A 26299-nucleotide genomic window follows, 5' to 3' on the forward strand; every position below is an offset into this window, starting at 1 on the left:
TTCTCTCAAGTGCTTAATTCAGAGCTGACATCTGTCCTATGGCTCACCTGAATATATTTATGAAGACCAGGAAGTCAACCTTCTATAAATAACTGAAAATTCTTGACACAAATAATTACTTTAAAAGGAGAGATTAAGTCAAACTTTAAGCATTTGAAAAGTTTCTCCTAGGTATAAAAATTAAAAATTGGAAAAAAACCTCCAAGTTGAGTTATGTAATCTTTATGTAAGCAAATGAACAGAATTCTGTGTTAAAGTAAAAAATGTTGAAACAAAAACAAACAAAAAAACCCCCAAAAAACCCAGCAGAGTTCAGAATCCTAGACATTAAAGGAACTGGAATTGTACTGTTCCTAGAATAACTATTTCTCAGCATAAAAAAAGAAACTTGTTTTTTGGACAATGTTTGTAAAAGCAAATTCCATAAGCAAACCTCTATCCTATCAATTTATATTATTTAAGTAGCAGCATCAGTTAAGAGGAAATATAACTCTTCTTTTGAACCTCCTCAGTTCTTTAGTACATTTCAGCTGAAAACTGGTGAGCTAACAGCCACAGAAGAAGAAACTTTTTCAAGAAGTACATTTGTGATGGGACGATTCATGAAAAAACTAATGTAAGAACATTAGCTGGATCCATATTTAACCATATTTAATTCTATATGATCATGTAATTTGGTTTATAAAAACCAGATTTAAAAAATTTTATGAATTTATAAAGGCAAAATTCTATTTAGGCTACAATTTAATGAAATTCTTATTCAAAATCTCTTGCAGAGCTTCTTCTCCCAAATACCAAAGGAAAGATACTATTTCTCCAGTTGCATTATCCATTATCACATTCTCCAATTGCACAAATCTGTGCAATCTGGCAATACAGGCACAATTCAAACATGTATGTCCTTTCACAATAAATATAATTTACAATAATCTGGTTACAACAAAAATATTTCTAAGCTCTGTTTGACTGCCTGTTTTAGGACTGCAGACAATCTGATCATAAGAGGAGCTGTTCTATAAGAAACAGTTCTACCATTATTTTAAAGTGTAAAGTCTTAAACAGTTTAGAAGAAATTAGAAGGCAGAACTCTTTCTGGCATCACTTTCAAAATATATTAACCATCATCCCATTTCTTGCCACCTCCACTGCTGCACTTGGTCTGAGCCACATAACCTCCTCCTGGAAGAACTGTAATTGTTTCCTAATGACTCTGCAATCAGTGAGGCCTACTATGAATACCCTATAAACTGCCCTATCTTATTAATGACCATCCCACCCTATTTTCTGATTCATTTTTTCATTTTTCAATAGCACTAATCACCATCTAACATATTACAAAATTTACCTGTATTTATTGCCTATTTTTCCTTTTTAGAGGATACACTCCACAAGGGCAGTTATCTTGTTTTGTTCTCTGTAAGCAATGGAAAAGTACCTGGCACAAGACGTAACATCAGTATTTGTGGAATGAATAAATTTTAGCTTATGAAACAAATATGAAGGAATAGTCAATTAATTTTGATAAATATTAATTATGACAAAAATATGCATGATGTGCTCACGTTGTACAGAGCTTACCATACCAGATAAAATAAGCAGTTCAATGATTTCTGCATCTCCAAGATAGGCAGCAGCATGCAGTGGAGTTCTCTTTTCATTGTCCTGTGATAAGAAGGAAAGGCAGAACATGAATTTTAATATAACGTTTGTTTTAATATACTTTCAACTTAGAAAAACCACTATTAATTGCCAACCTACTACTTCTACAGCTCTAGTCTAGTTTGCAAGTCCCATTGACCAGAGTATTTCCCTGCTAGGAAACGAAAAGGTTAAAAAAATATTTTGGCCTTAAAAGAATGGTACAAAGTATAACAAAGAACAAAATAAAAATTAAAAGTGACAAAGAAATAGCTTTTTAGACTTCCTTTGAATAAAGTTGCCTATGCTGCTGATTTACACAGGCAAATTTCCTTTACTTCATACTACTTTCTACCCTAATATATTTCTACAATTTTACAGTTTATTATTGTTGACATAATTAAATAAAACAAACCATAACAAACCAAAAAGTTTGCTATGCAAATGTTTCCACAGGAGTACCCATTGTGGCAAAGAGAAAATACCTCTGGGAGTTGAAATTATCCCTTAAAACAGTCTTAAAATTCCTGTCAATTTTGTTTTTGGCTCTAAAATATAATTCTATCTTATAAATATAAAAATAAATATATAGTCTTCCAAATTTTCTTCCATGAAGAGAAGCTACATCTAATGCATGACTTCATGTACCTCCTCCACTCAAATACCAATGTTCTCTAGTCTGAGAAGCAAGGTCTTAGGGTAAAGTCACATCAGGGGTTTTAAATCCATATTTAGACCTTATCTAAAGTTACAACTGAGTGCTGCTGACTTGGCTCCATCTAACAAAGCTATTCATTTAGAAATACTTATTTTGAAATTTGCATCTTTTTTTTTTTGACACAGGGTTTTGTGACAGATTGTTAGTTGCCTTCCATGATCCACTTTCCCCTTTATCCACAAATGAAATTTTAGCTGGTTATTTTCCCACCAGTAGGAGAATACAGAACTAGCCTGCCTTCAAGTTTTGTTACTTAGTGTGAATCAGTGGTACACAAGTAAAGGCACAACTTTCAGATCATCTTGAGCTTAAAAGACAACCACCTTAGAGCCAGACTAATACTTTTCCACTTCCCATAGGCTTAAGGCAGATGTGAAACTGGGCCAGCTTTGACCATGCAGAGGAAGGCCAATATCCTGAAAGACTGTCAAACAACAAGCTCCTGAATGATCTTATAGAGCAGAGTCGTCCCATCAACCTGGACTATTAATGTCTATACTATAAAAATAAATAAATTTATTTAAATAGTTATTGTATTTTGGGTCTCTTACTATATTATATTATAGCTTTCAAGGAATAAAGCTTGAAACCTCTTATTTCATGTTATAATAACTTTCTAATTTTGCAATACTCTGATTACCCAAAGAAAGGATGGACAACTGAGAATAAATTAGGACAAAAACTGCTAGTCAAAAGAGGGGTTAAAAATATTTATAGGCAATTCAAAAAACTACACTAGCTATAAAAGATCTTATAAAGATTGTATGTAACATAATTATCACCGGCTGATCAAACATATCATATAATTTTAATACATTTGTGACATCGTTTTTGTCTTTATAGTAGTAACAGGTACTCTAGTAAAGGCAGGTGGGCATAGTGGCTATTAATGAGCAGTAAGCTAACAGTCATCTCTAACCACAGTTAATTTCCATAAGACAATATTTTTTACTCCAATATATACTCCAGCAAACTGAATACTAAACAAACAGTTGTTGAAAAGCTAACACAGAACCACTCAAGAATCAGGCTTTATTCAAAGCTGAGGCCTAATTTAGTCATTTTAATCAAAAGATCCTCAGCTTAAAGCTTTTCGGTGTTAATCATTAGCACAGCAAACTCTCCTAGAGTGCTTAAATATGATCAGACCCACTCAAATTGAGAAACCTATCTATTACACAGCATAAACCACACACACTGCACATACATAAAGTGAGTAATTTACGTGTGAGAGATGCCTGGGATTCTGACTCAATGCCTTGAATACTATTAATGTGTTTTATGACCCATGAACACAGTTTTTCCTCTCTACAAATCAAATTGAAGGAAAAAAAGGGAACAAATTGGTTAATTTTAAATGAAAAATTTTACCTATCATTTTATTTTACTACTTAAGATTTCCCTCAGCAAAATTTATTAAAATTAAAAAGTGACTATACCCTTTTCCACACTAAATCCATTTCAAGTATTTTTTTTTTAGATAAAGATACTCCTACTTGTGTGCAAACAAAATAAGTAAGTATATTTACATCACCAGAAGCACAATGCTGTAAACAGTTTAAATGCCCACGAACAGGGGAATGGTTATCTAACATGAAACACAAGAAGCTCCTAACCAACCTTCATTTAACTGACTCACATGATTAATTGATACTCTGTTTCCTGAGTAAAGCTACAGTGGTCTGGTACACTAAGTATTTTGACTAGGCTAATATGTCAGTGCACTTTTGTTCCCACCACTGGGTGTACGTTTATCAAGAGTAAGGTGTGTTTGTACCACAACTGTTTGTGCCAATTGTACCTGCAATCATAACACATGACTTATTTAAGTATTATTTAAACTGATGAAATAGGAATGAAAAGAGCAACTGTTTCTATGATCACTAGGTTGAAAACTATATAAAGATTCAAAAAAAGGTAAGCTACCAAGAAAAAGTACTCTTGAATTAGGGACTGTTGAGTTGTCTTGTAGTTAAGACAACTGAAATACTAAGGAAAACAATAAATACATTGTAGAGGTTTTGCCCTAAGTTTGATTCTTAAGTGTCAAAATTCTCATATCACTTAATGAACCACAAAATGAGAGTTAAAAAAATGCACTGGGAGTATGGTCTATGCAAGAAAGACAACACTGAACTTGTCAGTGGACTCTATCCACATTGTCAATGAAAAAGCCTTGGTCCAATTTAAGAAGGAAAAAAAAAAGGTTGGTAAACACATTGTTACAGTTAAATGTATAAAGATCACTTTTATGATTCCCTTTATCAGACTTGGATTAAGTTAATCAACTACCAGTTATGACCTTTTATCAGATGAGAGGTTTTCTAGCTTTACGTTCACATAGTGAAATACTATATAAAAGTACTGCATCCAATTCCAAATGTGTGCGGTACTCCCCATATATCCAAGCAATGCTCCCAAACCAGCTGGGTGTCCTCAAATTCAACTCAATTCTGACACTCTCCACCAGGAGACAGCATCATATCCCACAGGTTGAGAGCTCAGTCCCAACAAGACTGCCCCTCCCTTCAGACACCAATAGCAAGCTCAGGCTGTGTACTTGTACTTCTGAGCCCCTGGCTATAAAATCAGAGGTTCCCTTGACCTCCTGCTTGACTTTGATTAATTTGTTAGAGCAGCTCACAAAACACAGGAAACCAGTTTACTCATTAAATGACCAGTTTATTACAAGGATATTAGAGGACACGAATCAACAGCCAGATGAAAAGAAACACAGGGCAAAATCTCTAACAAAGGAGCTTCCACCCTTGTGGAATGTGGGGCTCGGTACAGTGACATGTGTTAATTGTTTCTGGTTCACCAACCTGGAAGCTCTCTGAGCCCCCTCCTTTGGGGTTTTTAAGGAGTCTTCATAAAGTAGGCATGATAGATTAAATAACTGGCCACTGGCACTGGAACTCATTCCTCCCCAAAGGTCAAGGGGAAAGTTCCAACCCTCTAACCGTACAGTCGGCCCCACTGGCACAAGCCTCCTTCTCAGGGGCTTTCCGGAAGTCATTCATTAACATTAAAAAAAGACATCTTTATGGCTCTTCTTACAGGAAGTGCCAAGGCAAGAGTTTTAGGAGCTCTATGCCAGGAACACTACAAAGATCAAATATGTATTTATTATAAATCACAGTATCACATTACATTTCTTCTTTAAAATAACAAGCAGACCTCGGTTCTACACACACTTGGGTTTGATTATGCATTAAATATCTTTGGAGGATACTCAAGAAACTAATGCAGTGACTGCTCTGGGTGAAGAAAGGTGGCAAACTACAGTCTGAATGTGAGAAAGTTATTTTTCACTATCTGTAACCTTTGGTACTGCTTGTAGTTATTACAATGTACATATTTCAAAAAGTAACAAAGAAAAAAACCCATTTCAATAAACTGAAAAGCATTTTAATAAAAATCCTAAGAACAATTTCCCACATTAGGCATTTCACAAGTACCAAGTGCTCATTAAAAAAAGAAAAATGTTTCTTAGTCAGTTTTTTAAAGAAACCATTATATCTCAACGTAGTAATCCCCAAATAATCCCAACTAGAATTATTAAATACAACAGACTCAAAAAATTTTAACTCATTTGATCACATAGGTTTTGATCATATACTTTTAAATACATTTTCTTACAATTCATATGTAAGTGCTGTGAAAGAGATTTTGTACATATGATTAAGACTACAAAAAATTGTCTATCCTCTCCAAATAAACAGGAAAAACAGCTTTCGCTCTTATAAGTGACTACCCTGAAAAGACAAGATGACACACCTTAGAAGGATTAAAGGAGAGCAGTGACTGCTAACCATTTGGAGGTTGGGCCACAAGCAGATGCTGGGCTGAGGCATTACAGAAGAGCTGTGCAAATGACTGGAATATAAGGGGTTCCTTTGAGGTGCTTCAACAGTTCTGTATCTTGAACATGGTTATATAAATCTAAATGTATGACAAATGCCAGATAATCATACACAAAGATAATACCACTACTACATCCTTTCCTCCCTCAAATGAGTGAATACAGAAACTAGTGAAATCCAAGAAAGGTCTGAAGTCTAGTTAAGATTGTGTCAGTATCAACTTCCTGGTTTTGATAATGTTCTGTAAGGTGTCACCACTGGAGGACTCTGCATAATGGAAAGATGGAACTTCTCTGTACTATTTCTGATATTTCTAGTGTACCTACTATTCCTTCAAAATAAAGTTTTAATGGAAGTGTTCAGAAACATCCTGAATTACACTGTAGTTTATATATTGTGTTATGGAGAACTCCAGAAGCAGTCTACAAAGCACAGTACAGGCAAGGAAGGCTAAATAACCTAGAGAGTGAGGCTGTGAGAAGAAAGGAATCCACTGTCAGGACATGGTTAAGATCCAAGGGAAAGTGCCTGAAGTCAAACCTGGGAACTAAAACTGCACATGTACATTCTCAATGTTTTCTGTAGAAGCTTTAACTTAAAGCAGATCAGGTTGGAATAAGGGAAAATGTATAGGGTAGGATAATAGGGAAATGAAAAGTTGGAAATGATAAAGTGAAAGTGAGACAGAACCTTTGTACAAGAAGAAATACAGACTCTTGAGAATTCACTTAGATGAATTCAAACACAGCCTTCATGGCAATGACTCATTTCTATAATTCTGCCCTTGTCCAGGTACTAAGAGTGTTCATGTATATAAGTTGTAACTCTTTAGGAAGAACAGTAACAGTAGCAATTACAACTAATACTTACCTAATGCTTACTGCATGCTAGGACTACTTTAAGCACTTCACCGCACAGGGTTTAAGGAAGTGAATGTATTTCCTTATTTTACAGATAAGGAAATCAAGTTATAGAAAGGTTTTAAGGAACTATGGTATGGAAGCAATGCTCTGCACACTTACAGGTATTTGAAAAAATATTTTATTGTGTTTTTAGTTTATTTTTAAATTCACTACTACCCTTCAACCTTATCATCTCATCCTCAAAACACTTTAGAGATCCAACTTGGAAGGTAATTTCACAATCATTAAATCACTGGCTACCCAGCTCAATCACCATTAGTGGCTATCACTACGACTGCCAAGCATCTCTACCTCCTTAACATGACATTCAAAAGCCACTAACCTATAGCTGGAACCACAACAGTTAATCTCTACTAACAGAATGAATAATGGCACATTTTCATCTTTCACCTTTGTTCCCTTTGCCCAGAATCTTTCCCCTGCCTATCTCCCTACTACTCTTCATAGCCCAGCTCAAGTTCTATCTCCTTCAGAAAGTCTTCAAGAAAACGTCAACAGACTGAGATCTTTCTATCCTATGCTCTTATTACATTATCATCTGCACTACACAGACAAGATTCTTGTTATTGCTCAATTTTTAGTTTATATTATGGCTTCATAATTAGGCATTAGGTATCTAGAGAAAGCAAACTGTCCAATTTTATACCAACATAGCACCTGATTAAAAGTTACCTGTCTCATAGGCACTAGAGAGGTTTAAACAAATTAAAATGTTAATGAAGAAAACCTGCCACAAATCAATATTCTCAAGGTTGTACACACTTCTACATTGATTTTGGGGTCCTAGGACAAAGCACATTCTAGAACTGCCTCTGACAATTACCTAAATCCCGGGGCACAGACAACTGTATGTAAATGAATTAAAAACCACTTCTAAGATATATGCTATAATTATTTCCAGTCAAGGAATACTTTGAAAACCTCTGTGGAATCTTAAAGTTTCAGACTTCAGTACGAAAAATCACCAACATTTTGTAACTGTAAGTAAAAAGTGTTTCAACTAAGTGGATTAAAGAGAGTCTATATTTCTCTTACTGTCCTTTATAGCTACTATTTATCGAACATGTATGTATGTTGATAGCATTACTGGGTATAAGTGACAGAAATCTAAATTGAAACAGTTTAGGCAAAATGGATTTATTAGGACACTAGAGCACCTCACAGTACTGAGCACCAAACAATTAAAATGTAGGTAACATAAGGAAGGGATGTGGTTGGGCCACAAAAACAAGTGGAAACAAACACTTGAAGCATTTGGGACTTTCTATTGTCTGTGTTTTTCCCTGTTTTCAGCTGCTTTTCTTGTTTTCCTTCACCAATACTTTTCTCCTGACAGTGAAACAAGGCCATCATAGGTCCTGAGATTTACACTTAGAACTTCACCAACCTAAAGAGAATCTCTTAATTCCAAACCCCACAATAGTATTCTGATTGACTCAGTTTTGATTAGATGCTCTCTTCTGTACCAATGAAGTGAGAACAGGTAAAAAAAAGTCATACTGTATCACATGGCAGTTCTGACAGTAACTATGGGGAGAGTTTCTTAAAAATGGAAGGGAACCCCACACACCTTTTTTTTGTAGTAGGTACTGCATAAAAAACCCTTGGCACATTCTGTTTATTTTGTACAATATGTATTGTTTAGCATGCATTATTCTTAAAGATAAGGAAACTGCCTCCAAACTCATGTTCTTCACCACAATGCTATGGTGACAATTGACCGACTGAACATAAGCAATCAGTTCAATTTCTATTTGTTCAAAGCCTGACCAGTTGTGCCTTCTCTTGGGAATCCTGAAAGCAGCAAAACTGCGGCAAGTAAAGTGCTCAGCAATTTGGGCAGGAGGCTGAGTCTCCCCACACTTAAGGAAGCTAAAACTTAGCCTAGTATGACATCTATACACAGAGCAAACTATCATTAGCCTATAAATTATACTCCCTTTCTATATTTGCACAGAAAAGGAATGGCTGAGGAATAATTAAGTAACAGGCATGCTATCTTTCCCTCTATCCCTTTAGAAAAGCTGCATCAGCTAGGGACCCAGGATTGTGTGATTGTGTGTGTGTGTGTGTGTGTGTGTGTGTTTATATATATATATATGTGTGTATACACACACACACACACACAAGTATCAGACAATGCACAGGAATGCATGGCTAAACTAAGCATCTGAAAACACTTAGCAATAAACTGTACCAGACAACTCCCCATTGAATACATAATAGATAATCAGCTATATTCAAAATAATAAAAAATGAGCAGACTGTGTTGGTCTAACTAAAAAAACAAGAACATTTCATTCCAAACAACATACCTTAACCATGGCAAGGGATGCTTTATAAATCCTCTTCCCTATACTTATTACATCCAAACTTGAAGACAATCAGAGCAATACAATGGATGCTCAATAAATATTTGTTGGCCTGTATTTATAAAACTCATAAGCAAAACTCGTAACAGATGAAAATGAAATTCAAGCAGCACAATTCATAATCTAAAGCAATTTTAAATGTTTAGTTTTTGACAGTAATAATCACCTTGGATGACAAAAAACAAGATTTTACGAGACTCATCAACCATCTTCGTAAAAGAACACAATAATGAATAAATTCTAACGAAATTAGGGAAAAGGGAGAGACAGGGAAGAGGGAGAAGAGTCATTCTCTTAGTTCAGTATATTAATGAGATCTTTCAGCACTCTCTTTTAGGACAAAAAGTTAACATTCATAGTCAGTTCTTCAATTGTATCCTAACTTTTCAATTACAGAAAAACACCAATCAAAAGTGGTTTAAAAAATAAAGATCAACTCTCACACAGGGGAGAGACAAAGCTGGTTGACTTAGCTCAAAGACATCATATCATCCAGGTCTCTCGCAGAATTTCTGCCCTTCCACTTTGCCAACCATAGCTATATGTTGTTAACCACGGCATATAGGCTTACTTCAAGCTCCTTTCCCCTAAATTACATACCGCAGCAGGAGAGAAGCTACCCCTTCCTGTGTCTATGTATATTTAATAAGTTAAGGCAATTTTTTCAAGAGCAGTTTTAGTTACACAGCAAAATTGAGGGGAAAGTACAAAGATTTCCCCATTTCCAACAGACCCCAACAAATACATTTGTTGAAACTGATGAATCTATACTAACACATCATAATTACCCCAAGCCCAAAATCTATACTTCACTCTTGAGATTACATAAATCATATAATGACATGTATCCATCATTATGGTATCATTGGAGTATTTTCACTACCTTAAAAATCCTGTGATTCTCCTATTCATCCCCACCCCCTCACCAAACCCTCATCTCTATACTGTCTCCAAAGCTTTTACTTTTCCAGAATGTCACATAGTTGGAATCATCAGTACATAGCCTTTTCAGATTGGCTTCTTTCACACAAGAATATGCATTTAAGGTTTCTCCTTGTCTTCTCATCAATTGCTAGTTCATTTCTTTTTAGTGCTGAGTAATATTCCATTGTCTGAATGCACCAGTTTATTTATCTATTTGTAGACTGAAGGGCATCAATGTTGCTTTCCAGTTTTGGAAATTATGAGTAAGGTAGAGATAAGCAACCTTGTGCAGTTTATTTGTGTGGATATGTTTTCAACGCACTTGGGTAAACACAAGGCTGGATGATATGGTAGGAGTATGTTTTATTTTTTAAGAAACTGCTAAACTGTTTTCCAAAGTAGCTGTGCCATCTTACATTCCAGCCAGCAACGTCTCAGAGTTCCTGTTGCTCCACATCCTTGCCAGTATATGATATCGTTAGTATTCTCAAATTTTGCCATTCTAGTAGGTTGTATAGTGTCACCTCATTCTTGTTTTAATTTTTATTTCCCTGATGACAAAGGATGGGGTGCCTCTCTTCATATGCTTATTTGCCATCTATGTTATCTTCTTTGGAGAGCTGTAAGATCTTTGGCCTATTATTTAGTCAGGTTGATTGTTTTCTTATTACTGAATTTTAAGAGTTCTTTGTATATTTCGGTTAACAGTCTTTTTAAATGTACCTTTGAAAATATATTTTTCCATTCTCTTAACATTGTTTTTCCCAGAGCAGAAGTTTTTAGTTTTAAAGAAGGCCAGTATAACAATTCTTTCATGGATTATACCTTTAGTGTGTATCTAAATAGTCTTCACCAACTACATGTTCATCTAGGTTTTATTCTATATTATATGCTAGGAATTTTACAGTTTTGCCTATTACATTTAGGTCTGTGATACATTTTAAGTTAATTTTTGTGAAGGATGAAAGGTGTGTGTCTACACTAATATTTTTGCATGTGGATGCACACTTGTTTTTTAAATTTAATTTAGGTATCATTAATATAAAATCACATGGGGAACACTGTAGTTACAAGATTCCCCCCATTATCAAGTTCCCATGACATACCCCATACAGTCACTGTCCATCACATAGTAAGATACTATATAGAGTCACTACTTGTCTTCTTTGTGCTATACTGCCTTCCCCGTGCCCCCCACCACCATGTTATGTGTGCTAATTGTAATGCCCCTTATTCCCTTTCTCCATCCCTTCCCATCCACTCACCCCCAGTCCCTTTCCTTTTGGTAACTGTTAGTCCATTCTTAGGTTCAGTGAGTCTGCTGCTGTTTTCTTCCTTCAGTTTTTGCTTTGTTCTTACGCTCTACAGATGAGTGAAATCATTTGGTACTTGTCTTTCTCCACCTGGCTTATTTCACTGAGCATAATACCCTCTAGCTCCATCCATGTTGTTGCAAATGGTAGGATTTGTTTTCTTCTTATGGCTGAATAATATTCCATTGTGTATATGTACCACATCTTCTTTATCCATTCATCTACTGATGGACACTTAGGTTGCTTCCATTTGTTGGCTGTTGTAAATAGTGCTGCGATAAACATAGGGGTGCATCTGTCTTTTTCAAACTGGGCCGCTGCATTCTTAGGGTAAATTCCTAGGAGTGGAATTCCTGGGTCAAATGGTATTTCTATTTTTAGTTTTTTGAGGAACCTCCATACTGCTTTCCACAATGGTTGAACTAGTTTACATTCCGACCAGCAGTATAGGAGGGTTTCCCTTTCTCCACATACTCGCCAGCACTTTTTGTTTGTCTTTTTGATACTGGCCATCCAAACTGGCTTGAGGTGATATCTGATTGTGGTTTTAATTTGTATTTCCCTGATAATTAGCGATGTGGAGCATCTTTTCATGTGCCTGTTGGCCATCTGAATTTCTTCTTTGGAGAAATGTCTGTTCATATCCTCCACCCATTTTTTAATAGGGTTATTTGCTTTTTTCGTGTTGAGGCATGTGAGTTCTTTATATATTTTGGATGTTAGCCCCTTGTCAGATATGTCATTTACTAATATATTCTCCCATACTGTAGGATGCCTTTTTGTTCTGCTGATAAGTGTTTTTTGCTGTAAGGAAGCTTTTTCGCATGCTGTAGTCCCATTTGTTCATTTCTGATTTTGTTTCCTTTTCCCGAGGAGATGTGTTCAGGAAAAAGTTGTTCGTGTTTGTAGTCAGGAGATTTTTGCCTATGTTTTCTTCCAAGAGTTTTACGGTTCATGACTTACATTCAGGTCTGTGATCCATTTTGAGTTTACTTTTGTGTATGGGGTTAGACAATAATCCAGTTTCATTCTCTTGCATATAGCTGTCCAGTTTTGCCAACACCAGCTGTTGAAGAGGCTGTCATTTCCCCATTGTATATCCATGGCTACTTTATTGGATAATAATTGACCATATGTGGTTGGGTTTATATCAGGGCTCTCTAGTTTATTTCACTGGTCTATGGGTCTGTTCTTGTGCCAGTACCAAACTGTCTTGATTACTGCGGCTTTGTAGTAGAGCTTGAAGTCGGGGAGCATAATTCCCCCCTGGTTTATTCTTCCTTCTCAGGATCGCTTTGGTTATTCTGGGTGTTTGGTGGTTCCATGTGAATTTTAGAACTATTTGCTCTAGTTCATTGAGAAATGCTGTTGGTATTTGATTCCTGTCTTTTTTCTCTCTGCTGTTTGTATGAAGTATCTTCTTCCACCCCTTCACTTTTAGCCTATGTATGCTCTGTGTATGTCTTTGGGTCTGAAATGAGTCTCTTGTAGGCAGCATATAGACAGGTATTGTTTTTTATCCATTCTGTAACTCTATGTCTTTTGATTGGTGCATTCGGTCCATTTACATTTAAGGTGATTATTGACAGGTGTTTACTTATTGCCATTTTATTAGCTGTTTTCTGTTTGTCTCCATGGGTCCTCTCTGTTCCATTCTTCCTCTTACACTCTTCCCTTCCCTTGTTACTTGACAGTTTTCTTTTGTGTTGTGGTTGATTTCTCTTTTTTAACTTTTTGTGTATTATAGGTTTTAGTTTTGTGGTTCCCAAAGGTTCAAGGTTAACTTCCTTACTATATAACTGTCTATAGTAAGTTGATGATCGCTCTATTTCAAACACAATCTAAATTATTTTTTTCTTCTTCTTCCTTCTCCATACTTTGTTAGATGTCATAATGAAAACTTTAGTTTTAGGAATAGTTCCGTCTACAGTAGTCCCCTTAACATATCCTGTAATGCTGGTTTTTTTGTTATGAATTCTGAGTGTTCGTTTATCTGGAAACTGTTTAATCCCTGCTTCAAATTTAAATGATAATCTTGATGGGCAGAGGATTTTTGGTTGAAGGTCTTTCTGTTTAATGTTAAATATTTCATACCACTCCCTTCTGCACTGCACTGTAAAGTTTTAGCTGAGAAGTCTGCTGATGGCCTGATGGGGTTTCCCTTGTAAGTAATCTTTTTGCTCTCTCTGGTTGCTTTCAATGCTCTCTCCTTATTCTTAATCTCTGCCATTTCAATTATTATGTGTTAGTATTGTCTTCCTGGGGTTCCTTTTGCTGGGGGTTCTCCATGCTTTCATGACCTGTCTGTTTTCTTTCCTAGATTGGGGAAATTTTCAACAATTATTTCCTCTAAGAGAGGTTCCCTTTGTCTCTCTTCTCCTTCTGTTCCCCTACGATGTGAATATTGTTTCACTTGGATTGGTCACACAGCTCTCTTACAATTCGTTCATTCCTGGAGGTCCTTTTTTCTCTGTGTTCCTCAGCTTCATTGTGTTCCTGTTTTCTAATTTCCATCTCATTGATTGTCTCCTCTACTTGCAGTAATGTTATTCATTCCTTCCATTTTGTGTTTAATTTCAGTACTATATTCTTCAGCTCTTGTATCTCTTTGCTGATGTCCTCCCTAAAATCTTCTAAGACATTTATGCAGATCAGTGAGCATATTTATGACTTTTACTTCAAAATCTTTATCCAGAGGATTGGTGATCTCCATTTCATTTAGTCCTCTTTCTGGTGCCTTATCCTGTAGTTTTGTTTGGGACATATTCCTTTGCCTCCTCATATTATCAGGGCTCTGTGTTTCTTCCTTTGTATTAGATGGATCTGCTTTGATTCCTGATCTAGAGTAATGGCTTTATGAAGAAGGTATCCTGTGGTGCCCAGAAGCTCAACACTCTTTCAACTCCAGTGCTTCCTTCTCCTTTGCTGTGTAACTGCAGTTGTTGTTGGTGGGGAATGGGCAGGTTCACCTTTCTGTCTGCCAGTGTTTTCTCAGTCTGCTCAGGCTGGTGGTTTACCTCAGCCTGGCTTATGTGATTATAGCAGGGGTTTCAGCTGGGATTTGTTGTGGGTGGTACTACCCTCTGCCTGCCTTGCAGCAATGCTGGGGCTGCTGTGTTAACAGGGTGGGTGGGGCAGTTGCACAATGGCCAGGGGCATGGGCTCCTGGTGGTGGCAAGTCACCTGGCTGAGGAGCCCTTGGGCCCTGAGCAGCAGCAGTGAGCCGCATGGTGGAAGGGTGTGTAGGCATGCTGAGGCAACAAGCCGCATGGTGGAAGGGTCTGTGGGCTTGTGGTGGTAGTGCAACATGAGCGGTTGGGGGAAGGCATGGGCCAGCGGTTGTTGTGGGTGGGGCAGTGGGAGGCCAAGCAAGCAGAGGCAGCTAGTCATGCTGCAGTAGCACACAGCTATGCTGCTGCACCTCCTAGCAGCAGTGAGGTGCACAGCACTAGGTCTGGCCACCTGTGGGGAGGAAAGAGGTCTTGGAACTGGTTCTGCAGGTGCCTCCCCAGTTAGGCTGACACAGGGCTGTGAAAGCTGGGAGAGTCTTTCTCTGTCTGGTAGGCAGCTAAATCCAACGCTACTGGGGGTGATTGGGTTTGACCCTTAGCGGCAGTGCACTCAGGGCTTAGCAGCCAGCGAAGGGGATGGAGCACCAGGGGCTCCAGGGGGTGCTTGACCTATTGGGCTGAGCGAGGGCTGGGGAAGTATTGTCCACCTGTCTTTTCTCTTGCAGAGACAGCCTTGTCCAACCCTTGCCCCTCTGGTTCCCCCTCCCACTGCTGGAAAATCTTTCAAACTGCTGCCTCTGTGCTGGGTCTCAGCAGGACCAGCAGAGCATGCATGTCCTCCACAGGCAGCTGGAATCTCAGCCTCCCAGAGTGTTCCACCTATCCATGGTGTCCATTCCTGCTAATCACCAGAACCCAATGTAATGTGGACTTGTGTTCCTGGAGATCTCCAGGGCTAGAACTCCAGAGTTCCTGGGCACCTATCCCCTCCCGGTTCCCTTCCTCTTTCTCTTGCCACTGGGGTGTGGAAGGGTTTGGGACCTGCTTGGTCACGGCTCTGCCTCTTTACCCTTTTTTGTGTAATCTTCTCTTCTTCCCCAGCTGTAGACGGTGTGTTCTACAGTTGTCAGGTAGTTTTTAGGGTTAGTTGTATTTGCTGTAGTTGCTTTTTTTCTGTGTGTGGGAGGTGGTTTCCTTCTTGCCTTCTTACTCTGCAATCCTGAGCTTCCTCCTCTTTTATTTCTCACATAATTGTGTCTTCTCTTTTTTCTTAGCCTGGCTAGTGGCTTACTGACTACATTGATCTTTTTAAAGAACCAGGTTTTGGTTTCACTGATGTTTACTGATTTCAGTTTCCAATCTCAATGACTTCTGCTGTAATTCTAGTATTTTTTTCCGGCTGCTTACTTTGGTTTTTAATTTGCTCTTCTTGTAGTTTTACAAAAAGGAATTAGATTACTCATTTTACTTCTTTTCTAATATATACATTCAATGATATAAATTTCCATCAAAACCGTGCCTTTACTGCATCCCACAAATTTTTGAGGTTGTGTCTTCATTTTCATTTAGATAAAAATATTTTAAAATTTCACTTAAGATTCCTTCTGTGAACGATGTGTTATTCAAAGTGTGTTGTTTAATCTGTGTGTATTTGAGATTTTCTAGTTATTAATATTAAATTTCATTGTTGCCTGAAATGAGACATTACATCCCTATTCTTTAAAATTTGTTAAAAGAATGTATTTTATGGCCCAGAATGTGTTCCACCTTGGTGAATATTTCATGTGAAACTAAGAAGAATGTGTGTACTGTATTCTGGGACTGTTGGATGAGGTAGTCTAGAGGTGTCAATTATATACAGTTGATTAATGGTGCTATTGAGTCCAAGTGGTTTTTTTTCATTAAAGTATGATTGCTATACACTCTAATGAAGGCTTCACATGAAAAAATGTGGTTACTACATTTACCCTACATTTACCCATATTATCAAGTCCACACCAATACCCCATTGCAGTCACTGTCCATCAGTGTAGAATGATGCCACAGAGTCACTATTTGCCTTCTCTGTGCTACACTGTCATCCTCATGATCCCCCCACACCATGTATACTAAACATAATAAACCTCAATCCCCTTCTCCATCTGTCCCCACCCGTCCTACCATATCCCTTCCCTTTGGTAACTTCCAGTCCCTTCTTGGAGCCTGAGTCTGCTGCTTTTTGTTCCTTCAGTATTACTTCGTTGTTATACTCCACAAATGAGGGAAATCATTTGGCACTTGTCTTTCTCTGCCTGGCTTATTTCTCTGAGCATTATATCCTCCACAACTCCATCCATGTTGTTACAAATGGTAGGATTTGTTTCTTTCCTAGGGCTGAATAGTATTCCATTGTGTATATGTACCACTTCTTCTTTATCCTTTCATCTACTGATGGACACTTAGGTTGCTTCCATATCTTGGCTATTGTAAATAGTACTGCGATAAACAGAGGGGTGCATATGTCTTTTTGAATTGAGAAGTTGTATTCTTTGGGTAAATTCCAAGGAGTGGGATTCCCAGGTCAAATGGTATTTCTATTTTTAGTTTTTTGAGGAACCTCCATAATGCCTTCCACAATGACTGAACTAGCTTACTTTGCTACCAATAATGTAGGAGGGTTCCCCTTTCTCTGCATCCTCGCCAACACTTGCTGGTGTTAGTCTTTTTGATGCTGGCCAACCTAACTGGTGTGAGGTAATATCTTACTGTGGTTTTAATTTGCATTTCCCTGATGATTACCGATGTGGAGCATCTTTTCATGTGTCTCCTGGCGATCTGAATTCCTTTTTTGAAGTGTCTGCTCATATCTCTGCCCATTTTTTAATAGGGTTATTTGCTTTTGGGGTGTTGAGGCATGAGAGCACTTTATATATTTTGGATGTTAACCCCTTGTTGGATATGTCATTTACAAATATATTCTCCCATACTGTAGGATGCCTTTTTGTTCTGCTGATGGTGTCCTTTGTTGTACAGAAGCTTTTTAGTTTGATGTAGTCCCACGTGTTCATTTTTGCTTTTGTTTCCCTTGCTCAAGGAGATGAATTCAGGAAGAAGTTGCTCATGTTTACATTCAGGAGATTTTTGCCTATACTGTCTTCTAAGAGTTTTATAGTTTCATGACTTACATTCAGGTCTTTGATCCATTTCAAGTTTATTTTTGTGTATGGGGTTAGACAATAATCGAGTTTCATTCTCTTGCATGTAGCTGTCCAGTTTTGCCAACACCAGTTATTGAAGAGGCTGTCATTTCCCCACTGTATATCCATGGCTCCTTTATTGTATATTAATTGACCATATGTGGTTGGGTTTATATCAGGGCTCTCCAGTCTGTTTCACTGGTCTATGGGTCTGTTCTTGTGCCAGCACCAAACTGTCTTGATTACTGTGGCTTTGTAGTAGAGCTTGAAGTTGGGGAGTGTAATCCCCCCAGCTTTATTCTTCCTTCTCAGGATTACTTTGGCTATTCAGTCTTTTCTGGTTCAATATGAATTTTAGAATGATTCACTCTAGTTCACTGAAGAATGCAGTTGGTATTTTGATAGGAATTGCACTGAATCTATAGACTGCTTTAAGCAGGATGGCCATTTATTTCTTATTTTTTAAATTTTTTTAGGATGGCCATTTTAACAATATTAATTCTTCTTATCCATGAGCATGGGATGTGTTCCCATTTATTGGTATCTTCTTTAATTTCTCTCATGAGTGTCTTGTAGTTTTCAGAGTATAGGTCTTTCACTTCCTTGGTTAGGTTTATTCCTAGGTATTTTATTCTTTAGGATGCAATTCTGAATGGAATTGTTTTTCTGATTTCTCTTTCTACTAGTACATCGTTAGTGTATAGGAATGCAACAGATTTCTGTGTATTAATATTGTGTCCTGCAACTTTGCTGAATTCAGATATTAGATCTAGTAGTTGTGGAGTGGATTCTTGAGGGTTTTTTTTTTAATGTACAATAAAATGTCATCTGCAAACAGGGAAGTTTAACTTCTTCCTTACCAATCTGGATGCCTTTTATTTCTTTGTGTTGTCTGATTACCACGGCTAGGAACTCCAATACTGTGTTGAATAAGAGCGGGGAGAGCAGGCATCCTTGTATTCCCCTGATCTTAGAGGAAAAGCTTTCAGCTTCTTGCTGTTAAGTATGATGTTGGCTGTGGGTTTTTCATATATGGCCTTTACTATGTTGAGGTACTTGTCCTTTATACCCATTTTGTTGAGAATTTTTATCATGAATGGATGTTGAATTTTGTCAAATGCTTTTTCAACATTTATGGAGATTATCTCGTGGTTTTTATCATTCTTTTTGTTGATGTGGTGGATGTGTTGATGGATTTTCGAATGTTGTACCATCCTTGCATCTCTTGAATAAATCCTACTTGATCATGGTGGATGATCTTTTTGATATATTTTTAAATTTGATTTGCTACTATTTTGTTGAGTATTTTTGCATATATGTGAATCAGAGATATTGGTCTGTAATTTTCTTTCTTTGTGGTGTCTTTGCCTGGTTTTGGTATTAGGGTGATGCTGGCTTCATCGAATGAGTTTGGAAGTATTCCCTCTTCTACTTTTAGGAAAACTTCGAGGATGGGTATTCAGTCTTCACTAAAGTTTCACAAAATTGAGTGGTGAAGCCATCTGGTCTGGGTATTTTGTTCTTAGGTAGTTTTTTGATTACCAATTCAATTTCCTTGCTGGTAATTGGTCTGTTCAGATTTTCTGTTTCTTTCTGGATCTACCTTGGAAGGTTGTATTTTTCTAGAAAGTTGTCCATTTCTTCACGATTACTCAGTTTGTTAGCATATAACTTTTCATAGTATTCTCTAGTTATTCTTTATATTTCTCTGGTGTCGCAGTGATTTTTCCTTTCTCATTTCTGATTTTGTTTATGTGTGTAGGTTCTTTTTTCTTGACAGGTCTGGCAAGGGGTTTATCCATTTTGTTTATTTTCTCAAAGAACCAGTTCTTGCTTTCATTGATTCTTTCTATTGTTTTATTCTTCTCGATTTTATTTATTTCTTTTCTAATCTCTATTATGTCCCTCCTTCTACTGACTTTGTGTCTCATTTGTTTTTCTTTTACTAGTTTTGTTAATTGTGAGTTTAGACTGTTCATATGGGAGTGTTCTTTCCTGAGGTAGGCCTGTAGTGCAATATACTTGCCTCTTATCACAGCCTTCGCTGAGGCCACACATTTTGTGTTGAATTGCTGTCATGTGTCTCCATATATTGCTTGATCTGTTTTTATTTGATCATTGATCCATTGGTTATTTAGGAGCATGTTTTGAAGCCTCCATGTGTTTGTGGGATTTTTCAATTTCTTTGCATAATTTATTTGTAGTTTCATACCTCTGTGGTCTGAGAAGCTGGCTGGTACAATTTCAATCTTTTAGAATTTACCGAGGCTCTTTTTGTGGCCTATCTATTCTTGAAAATGTTCAATCTGCATTTGAGAGGAGTGTGTATTCTGCTGGTTTGTGGTGTAGAGTTGTGTAGATGTCTGTTAGGTCCATCTGTTCTAATGTGTTGTTCAGTGCCTCTGTCTGTTTATTAATTTTCTGTCTGGTTGATCTGTTCTTTGGAGTGACTGGTGTATTGAAGTCTCCTAAAATGAATGCATTGCATTCTATTTCCCCCTTTAATTCTGTTAGTATTTGCTTCACATATGCTGGTGCTCCTGTGTTGGGTGCATAGATATTTATAATGGTTGTATCTTCTCGTTAGATTGACCCCTTTATCATTATGTAATGCCCTTGTCTCTTGTGAGTTTCTTTGAAGTCTATTTTGTCTGATAAAAGTTCTGCAACTCCTGCTTTTTTCTCCCTATTAGTTGCATGAAATATCTTTTTCCATCCCTTCACTTTTAGTCTGTTTATGTCTTTGGGTTTAAGCTGAGTCTCTTGTAGGCAGCATATAGATGGGTCTTGTTTTGTTATCCATTTAGCGACTCTATGTCTTTTGAGTGGTGCATTCAGGTCATTTATATTTAGGGTGATTATCCATAGGTATGTGTTTGTTGTCATTGTAGGCTTTAGGTTTGTGGTTACCAAAGGTTCAAAGTTAACTTCCTTTCCATCTAAGAGTCTAACTTAACTTAGTATCCTATTACAAACACAATCTAAAGGTTCCTTTTTTCTCCTCCTTTTTCTTCCTTCTCCATTCTTTATATATTAGGTATCATATAATGTACTCTTTGTCTATCCCTTGACTGACTTTGGGGATAGTTCATTTAATTTTGCATTTGCTTAGTAATTAACTGTACTACTTTATTTACTGCAGTTTTATTGCCTCTGGTGACAGCCATTAAATCTTAGGAACACTTAGCAGTCCCTCCAAAATACCCTGTAGAGATGGTTTTTGGGAGGTGAATTCTGTCAGCTTTTCCTTGTCTAGAAATTGCTTAATCCCTCCTTCAAATTTAAATGATAATCTTGCCATATAAAGTATTCTTGGTTCAAGGCCCTTCTGCTTTACTGCATTAAATGTATCATGCCACTCCCTTCTGGCCTTAAGGTTTTTGCTGCAAAGTCTGATGATAGCCTGATGGGTTTTCCTTTGTATGTGATCTTATTTCTCTCTCTGGCTGCTTTTAATTATTCTGTTCTTATCCTTGATTTTTGCCATTTTAATTATATGTCTTGGTGTTGTCTTCCTTGGGTCCTGTGTGTTGGGAGACCTCCTTGGTCTGAGAAACTATCTACTTCCCCAGATTTGGGCAGTTTTCAGCAACTACCTCCTCAAAGACAGTTTCTATCCCTTTTTCTCTCTCTTCTTCTGGTACCCCTATAATGAGAATATTGTCCTGTTTGGATTGGTCACACAGTTCTCTCAATATTCTTTCATTTTTAGAGACCCTTTTTTCTCTCTGTGCCTCAGCTTCTTTGTATTCCTCTTCTCTAATTTCTATTTCATTTATCATCTCCTCCAATATGTAATCTTTTAAAGCTTTCCATTGTATGTTTCATTTCTGATACTGTGTTCTGTAATGACTGGATCTCTGACTGCAATTCATTCCTGCATTCTTGGTATATTTTTCTATATCTCCATGAACATATTTATGATTTTTTTATTTTGTAATTTCTTTCGGGAAGATTCATGAGATGTTTCCTTTGACTCTTTCTGTGGTGTATGTATGATTTTGCTTTGAACCAGGTTCCTTTGACGTTTCATATTTGTATGTGGCACCCTCTAGTGCCAAGAAGCTCTACTGTCTGGAGCTGCTCCGGGAGCAATGTCCGGGTTCATGGGGGAGTGGTATTGGTGTCTGGGGGAAGGAAATAGCTGTTCCCTGCTTCCTGGCTCCTATGCCTGTCTCCACTGCCAGAATCAGTGGGCTGACCACACAGGTATAAGCCTCGAAGCTTTGCATTTGTAGCTGCTGTAGGTGGGACTTTCCTCTTGCTGGCCTAACGCTAGGGCAGGGTTTGCTGGTTTGCGAGCCAGGTGCAGGCTGGCTGGGAGGAAGGCGCAGCAGGCTGTGTATCATGGAGGGTGGCCTTGGAGCTGCTTAGCCAGCCAGTGGGCTGGAGTGCCTGAAGATCGTGAAAGTTACCAATCTGCTGGGCAGAGTGCACCCAGATAATTTTGTCTACCTGTCCTTTCTCCTGGGCAGTAAGCTGTGTGCAATCCTTGCCCCTTTAGCAGCCCTCTTGCTGTTAGGAAGGCTCTGACTGCCTGCCTTTCTTTTGTCACAGAGCAGCTGGATATGGATCCGTTTTCCACAAGCAGCTGGAATCTCAGTCTCTCCAGGTATTCTACCTGTCTAGGCTTTCCAACCCCACTAATCATGAGAGCACCATGCATTGCAGGTTTGTGCTCCCAGAGCAGATCTGCAGAGCTAGGTGTTCAGAAGTCCCAGGCCTCTACTCCCTCCCTGCTCCATTTCTTTTCCTCCTGCTGGTGAGCTGGGGTAGGGGAAGGGCTTGGGTCCCACTGGGTCACAGCTTTGGTATGTTACCCTGTTCCGTGATGTCTCTTCTTTTCTCCAGGTGTAGGCAGTCTGGCATAGCCTTCTTTCCTGTTATTTTTCAGGATTAGTTGTATTAATTATATTTTCTTATTATATGTGGTTTTAGGAAAAGGCTTCTGTCTCAACTCTCACATCACTATCTTTAATTCTTTTCCTGTTTTTTTTTTTAAACCTGCTTAATCTTTCCATTTTGGAGAAACTGGTGTTGGGAGATTCCAACAATAACAGCAGATTCATCTGTTTTTCTTTGCTGTTCTATCAGTTTTTGCCTGTAGTAGTTGATACGTCTTCCTGGAGAACTGACTTCTCTGTTATTACATAATGGCCTTCTCTTTATTTCTGATAACTTTCCTTTCTCTTAAGTGTACTCTCTCTGAAATTCCTAGAGCTTTATTTTGATTAGTGCTAGTGTATTTTTTTCTTCACCCATTTACTTCTAATCTGCATGTGCTTTGTATTTAAAGCAGGTTTCTTTCAGACATGTATAGCTGGGCCTTTTCTTTTTTAACCACTGACCATCTCTGTCTTTTAACTAGTGCATTTAGAACACTGATTACTGACACAGCTGGATTAATATCTACTGTATTTGTTACCATTTTCTATTTGTTTCCCTCAGTTTTTGTTCCTATTTTTATTTTCCATTTTAATTGAACATTTAATATGAACTTATTTTCTCTCCATTCTGTTTTATTAAAAAAAAAATTTTTTTTTTTTAGATGGTGCCCCTACAGCTTACAGTATGCACTTACAGCTAATCCAAGTCTACTTTCAGATAACACTATCCCACTTCATGGGAAGTGTGAGTACTTTATAATGACAAAATAAATAATCCTAATTCTTCTCTTCTGCCCCTTGTTCACTGCTGTCATTCATTTTACTTATGTATAAGCACAAATATATATATATATATATATACACATAATTGAATACATTATTAGTATTTTGAACAAACTTATGTGTTAGATCGAATAAGAAAAATGTTTCTTTTTAATTTGACTTACTCCTTCTTTGATACTCTTCCTTTATATAGAGTCAAATTTCTGACCTATATATTTTCCTTCCCAATATAGAACTTCTTTTAACATTTCTTGCAAGGTGAGAGTATCAGTAAAAAAAAATCCCTCAATTTTTATTTTGAGAAAGTTTTTATTCTTCACCTTTTTAAGGACAAATTTTCAGGGTACAGAATTTGAGGTTGGGGGGCTCGCAACACTTTCAATATTTCACTCTCTCTCTCTTGCTTGTATGATTTCTAAAAAGTTGAATCTATTTTCTGCAGTTTGCAAAACGATATGCCTAAGTGCAGTTTTTCATTTGTTTGTTTACATTTATCCTGGTTGGTGTTCTTTGGTCTTCCTGGATCTGCAGTTTGGTACTGACATTAGTTAGGGGGAAATTCTTAGTCATTATTGTTTCAAATATTTCTTCTGTCCCTTTGGTATTCCCATTAGAGTTGTCCCATAGCCTTTAGATGGTCTGTTCTGTTCTTTTCAATCTTTGTTCCCTTTCTTTTTTTCAGTTTTTGAGGATTCTATTGATATTTCCTCTAGCTCAGAGACTCTTTCCTCAGCTGTGTCCAGTCTACTAAGAAGCACACCAAAGGCATTGCTTATTTTTCATCTCTTTTTGGCTTTCTTAGGATTTCTGTCTCTCTTTAAATTGTGCTTTTTGCCTTTTTGTATAGCTTATAATTTTTTTGTGATAACCAAAGATGAGGTACTGGGTAAAAAACTATCAGTTTTTCACTTGTTAGGATGCAGTAAAAAGGCCTAAAAGTAATTAATGTGGTGGTGAGATGTGAGGGGAGGGGGATGTATTCTAGAGCCCTGTGATTAGGTCTCAATCTACTAGTAAGCCTGTGCCTCTCAACTGTGACCTTTGAAAGTGTTCTCAGTCCACATCCACCCCTGTCCACAAGGTGGGACAGTGTGGCTGGAGGAAGCTGGGGTTGGGTTTTTCCCTTCCCTCAGGACAGTTAGAATCTGATAACACCGCAGCAGGTGAAACTCTGGTTAACTTGTTTCCTGTGAGGGGAGACCTTGTTAAGAATAGTCATATTAGATAAACAGGCATATTTAAAAATGGGTTCTTTTCCCCTCCCACTGCTGGAAGCACAGGGGAGTCTTCTCTGATGTTTACTGTGAGAACTTGGTTGAGTTCCTGGGGCCTCCGTTGGAGTGGATCCCCTGGAGTATTTAACTCTCAGAGTTATCTTCACAGAACCTCCAGCAATTTGTCAATGACAGTTGTTTTACCTGGCCTAGTGCTGATGCCTGAGGCAGTTTCTGCTATGGGTCTCTGTGCTGGGAGGCTGTAGATCTGTCTACTTGCCTGTCTTTCTAATCTGAGGGCAGTGGTTTGCCCTGTGTTCTTCCCTCTCTTACTGATCCAAGAAGAGTTGTTAATTTTTCAGTCTGTTCAGTTTTTCACTTCTTAGGATACAGTGCTGACTTCTGAGTTTGTTACATTTGGAACTGGAATTTTTAAGTCTCTTCTATGTCTATTTTTAATCAGTAAGGAAATTTTGCCCAGAGAGCACCCATATAACTTCTTTTCATTTTTTGTTGGCCAATCTTGTGTCACCTCCTAGTACTAAATCAACCACTTCATTATAAGCCCAGGAGGTTGGAATGGGGTCACCTTCCAGTGACTGAGGTGGGGGATAAGATACCCAAACAAAATCAGAGCTATGCCCTTAGAAGAATGGACAAAATGAATGGACATTAAGCAATCAAAGTTTCTGCCACTTTGTGATTTTTATATAACCTTTGACATGGTATGAGGGAACTATCTGAACAAGCAAGACATCTAGAGAAGAAATTCATTAACAGTTTTTGTTACTATTCATTGAAATGAAAAATACAACAAAAGAAAAAGCAATCATTGAAATTGTATAAGCACCTTCTCAGACTACAATGGTATGAAAATAGAAATAAATTACACACAAAAAACAAAAAAGCCTACAAACATATGGAGGCTAAGCAACATGCTTCTAAATTATCAATTGACCAATGAACAAATTTAAACAAATCAAGTGATACATGTAGACAAATGAAAACAAAAACACAACAACAGCCCCAAATCTGTAGGACATGGCAAAGACAGTTCTAAGAAGATAGGACATAGCAATATAGGCTTACCTTATTTAAAAAGAAGCTCAAAATGCATTTGACAGAATTTAACATACATTCATGATAAAAACTCAACAAAACGGGCATAGCAGTACATACCTCAACATAATAAAGGCCATATATGGCAAGCCCACAGCTAACATCACAATGGAGAAAAGCTGAAAGCTTTTCCTCTGAGATCAGGAGCAAGACAAGGATGTTGACTCTTACCACTTTTATTCAACTTAGTACTGGAGGTCAAACACAAAAGGATAAAGGCATCCAGATTGGTAAGGAAGAAGTTACACTGTCACTATTTGCAGATGACATATTGTACATAGAAAACCCTAAAGAATTCACCAAAAATTTACTGGAATTAACAAATGTATTCAGAAAAGTTTCAAGATACAAAGTAC

General features: G+C 37.5%; 1 protein-coding gene across 10 annotated transcripts in view; it reads right to left on the bottom strand.

Moving 5' to 3' along the window:
• The window catches only part of ANKRD28 (ankyrin repeat domain 28), a 213738-nt gene that overhangs the window by 86618 nt on the left and 100821 nt on the right, over positions 1-26299 (bottom strand). For all 10 annotated transcript variants that reach the window (XM_073223458.1, XM_073223460.1, XM_073223457.1 and 7 more), the window contains one exon: positions 1584-1662. In XM_073223458.1, coding sequence (XP_073079559.1) covers positions 1584-1662 — 79 coding nt within the window. The remainder of the gene's footprint in view (positions 1-1583; positions 1663-26299) is intronic.

Source organism: Manis javanica, chromosome 15 (genome assembly GCF_040802235.1).
Source record: "Manis javanica isolate MJ-LG chromosome 15, MJ_LKY, whole genome shotgun sequence".
Classification (NCBI taxonomy): domain Eukaryota; kingdom Metazoa; phylum Chordata; class Mammalia; order Pholidota; family Manidae; genus Manis; species Manis javanica.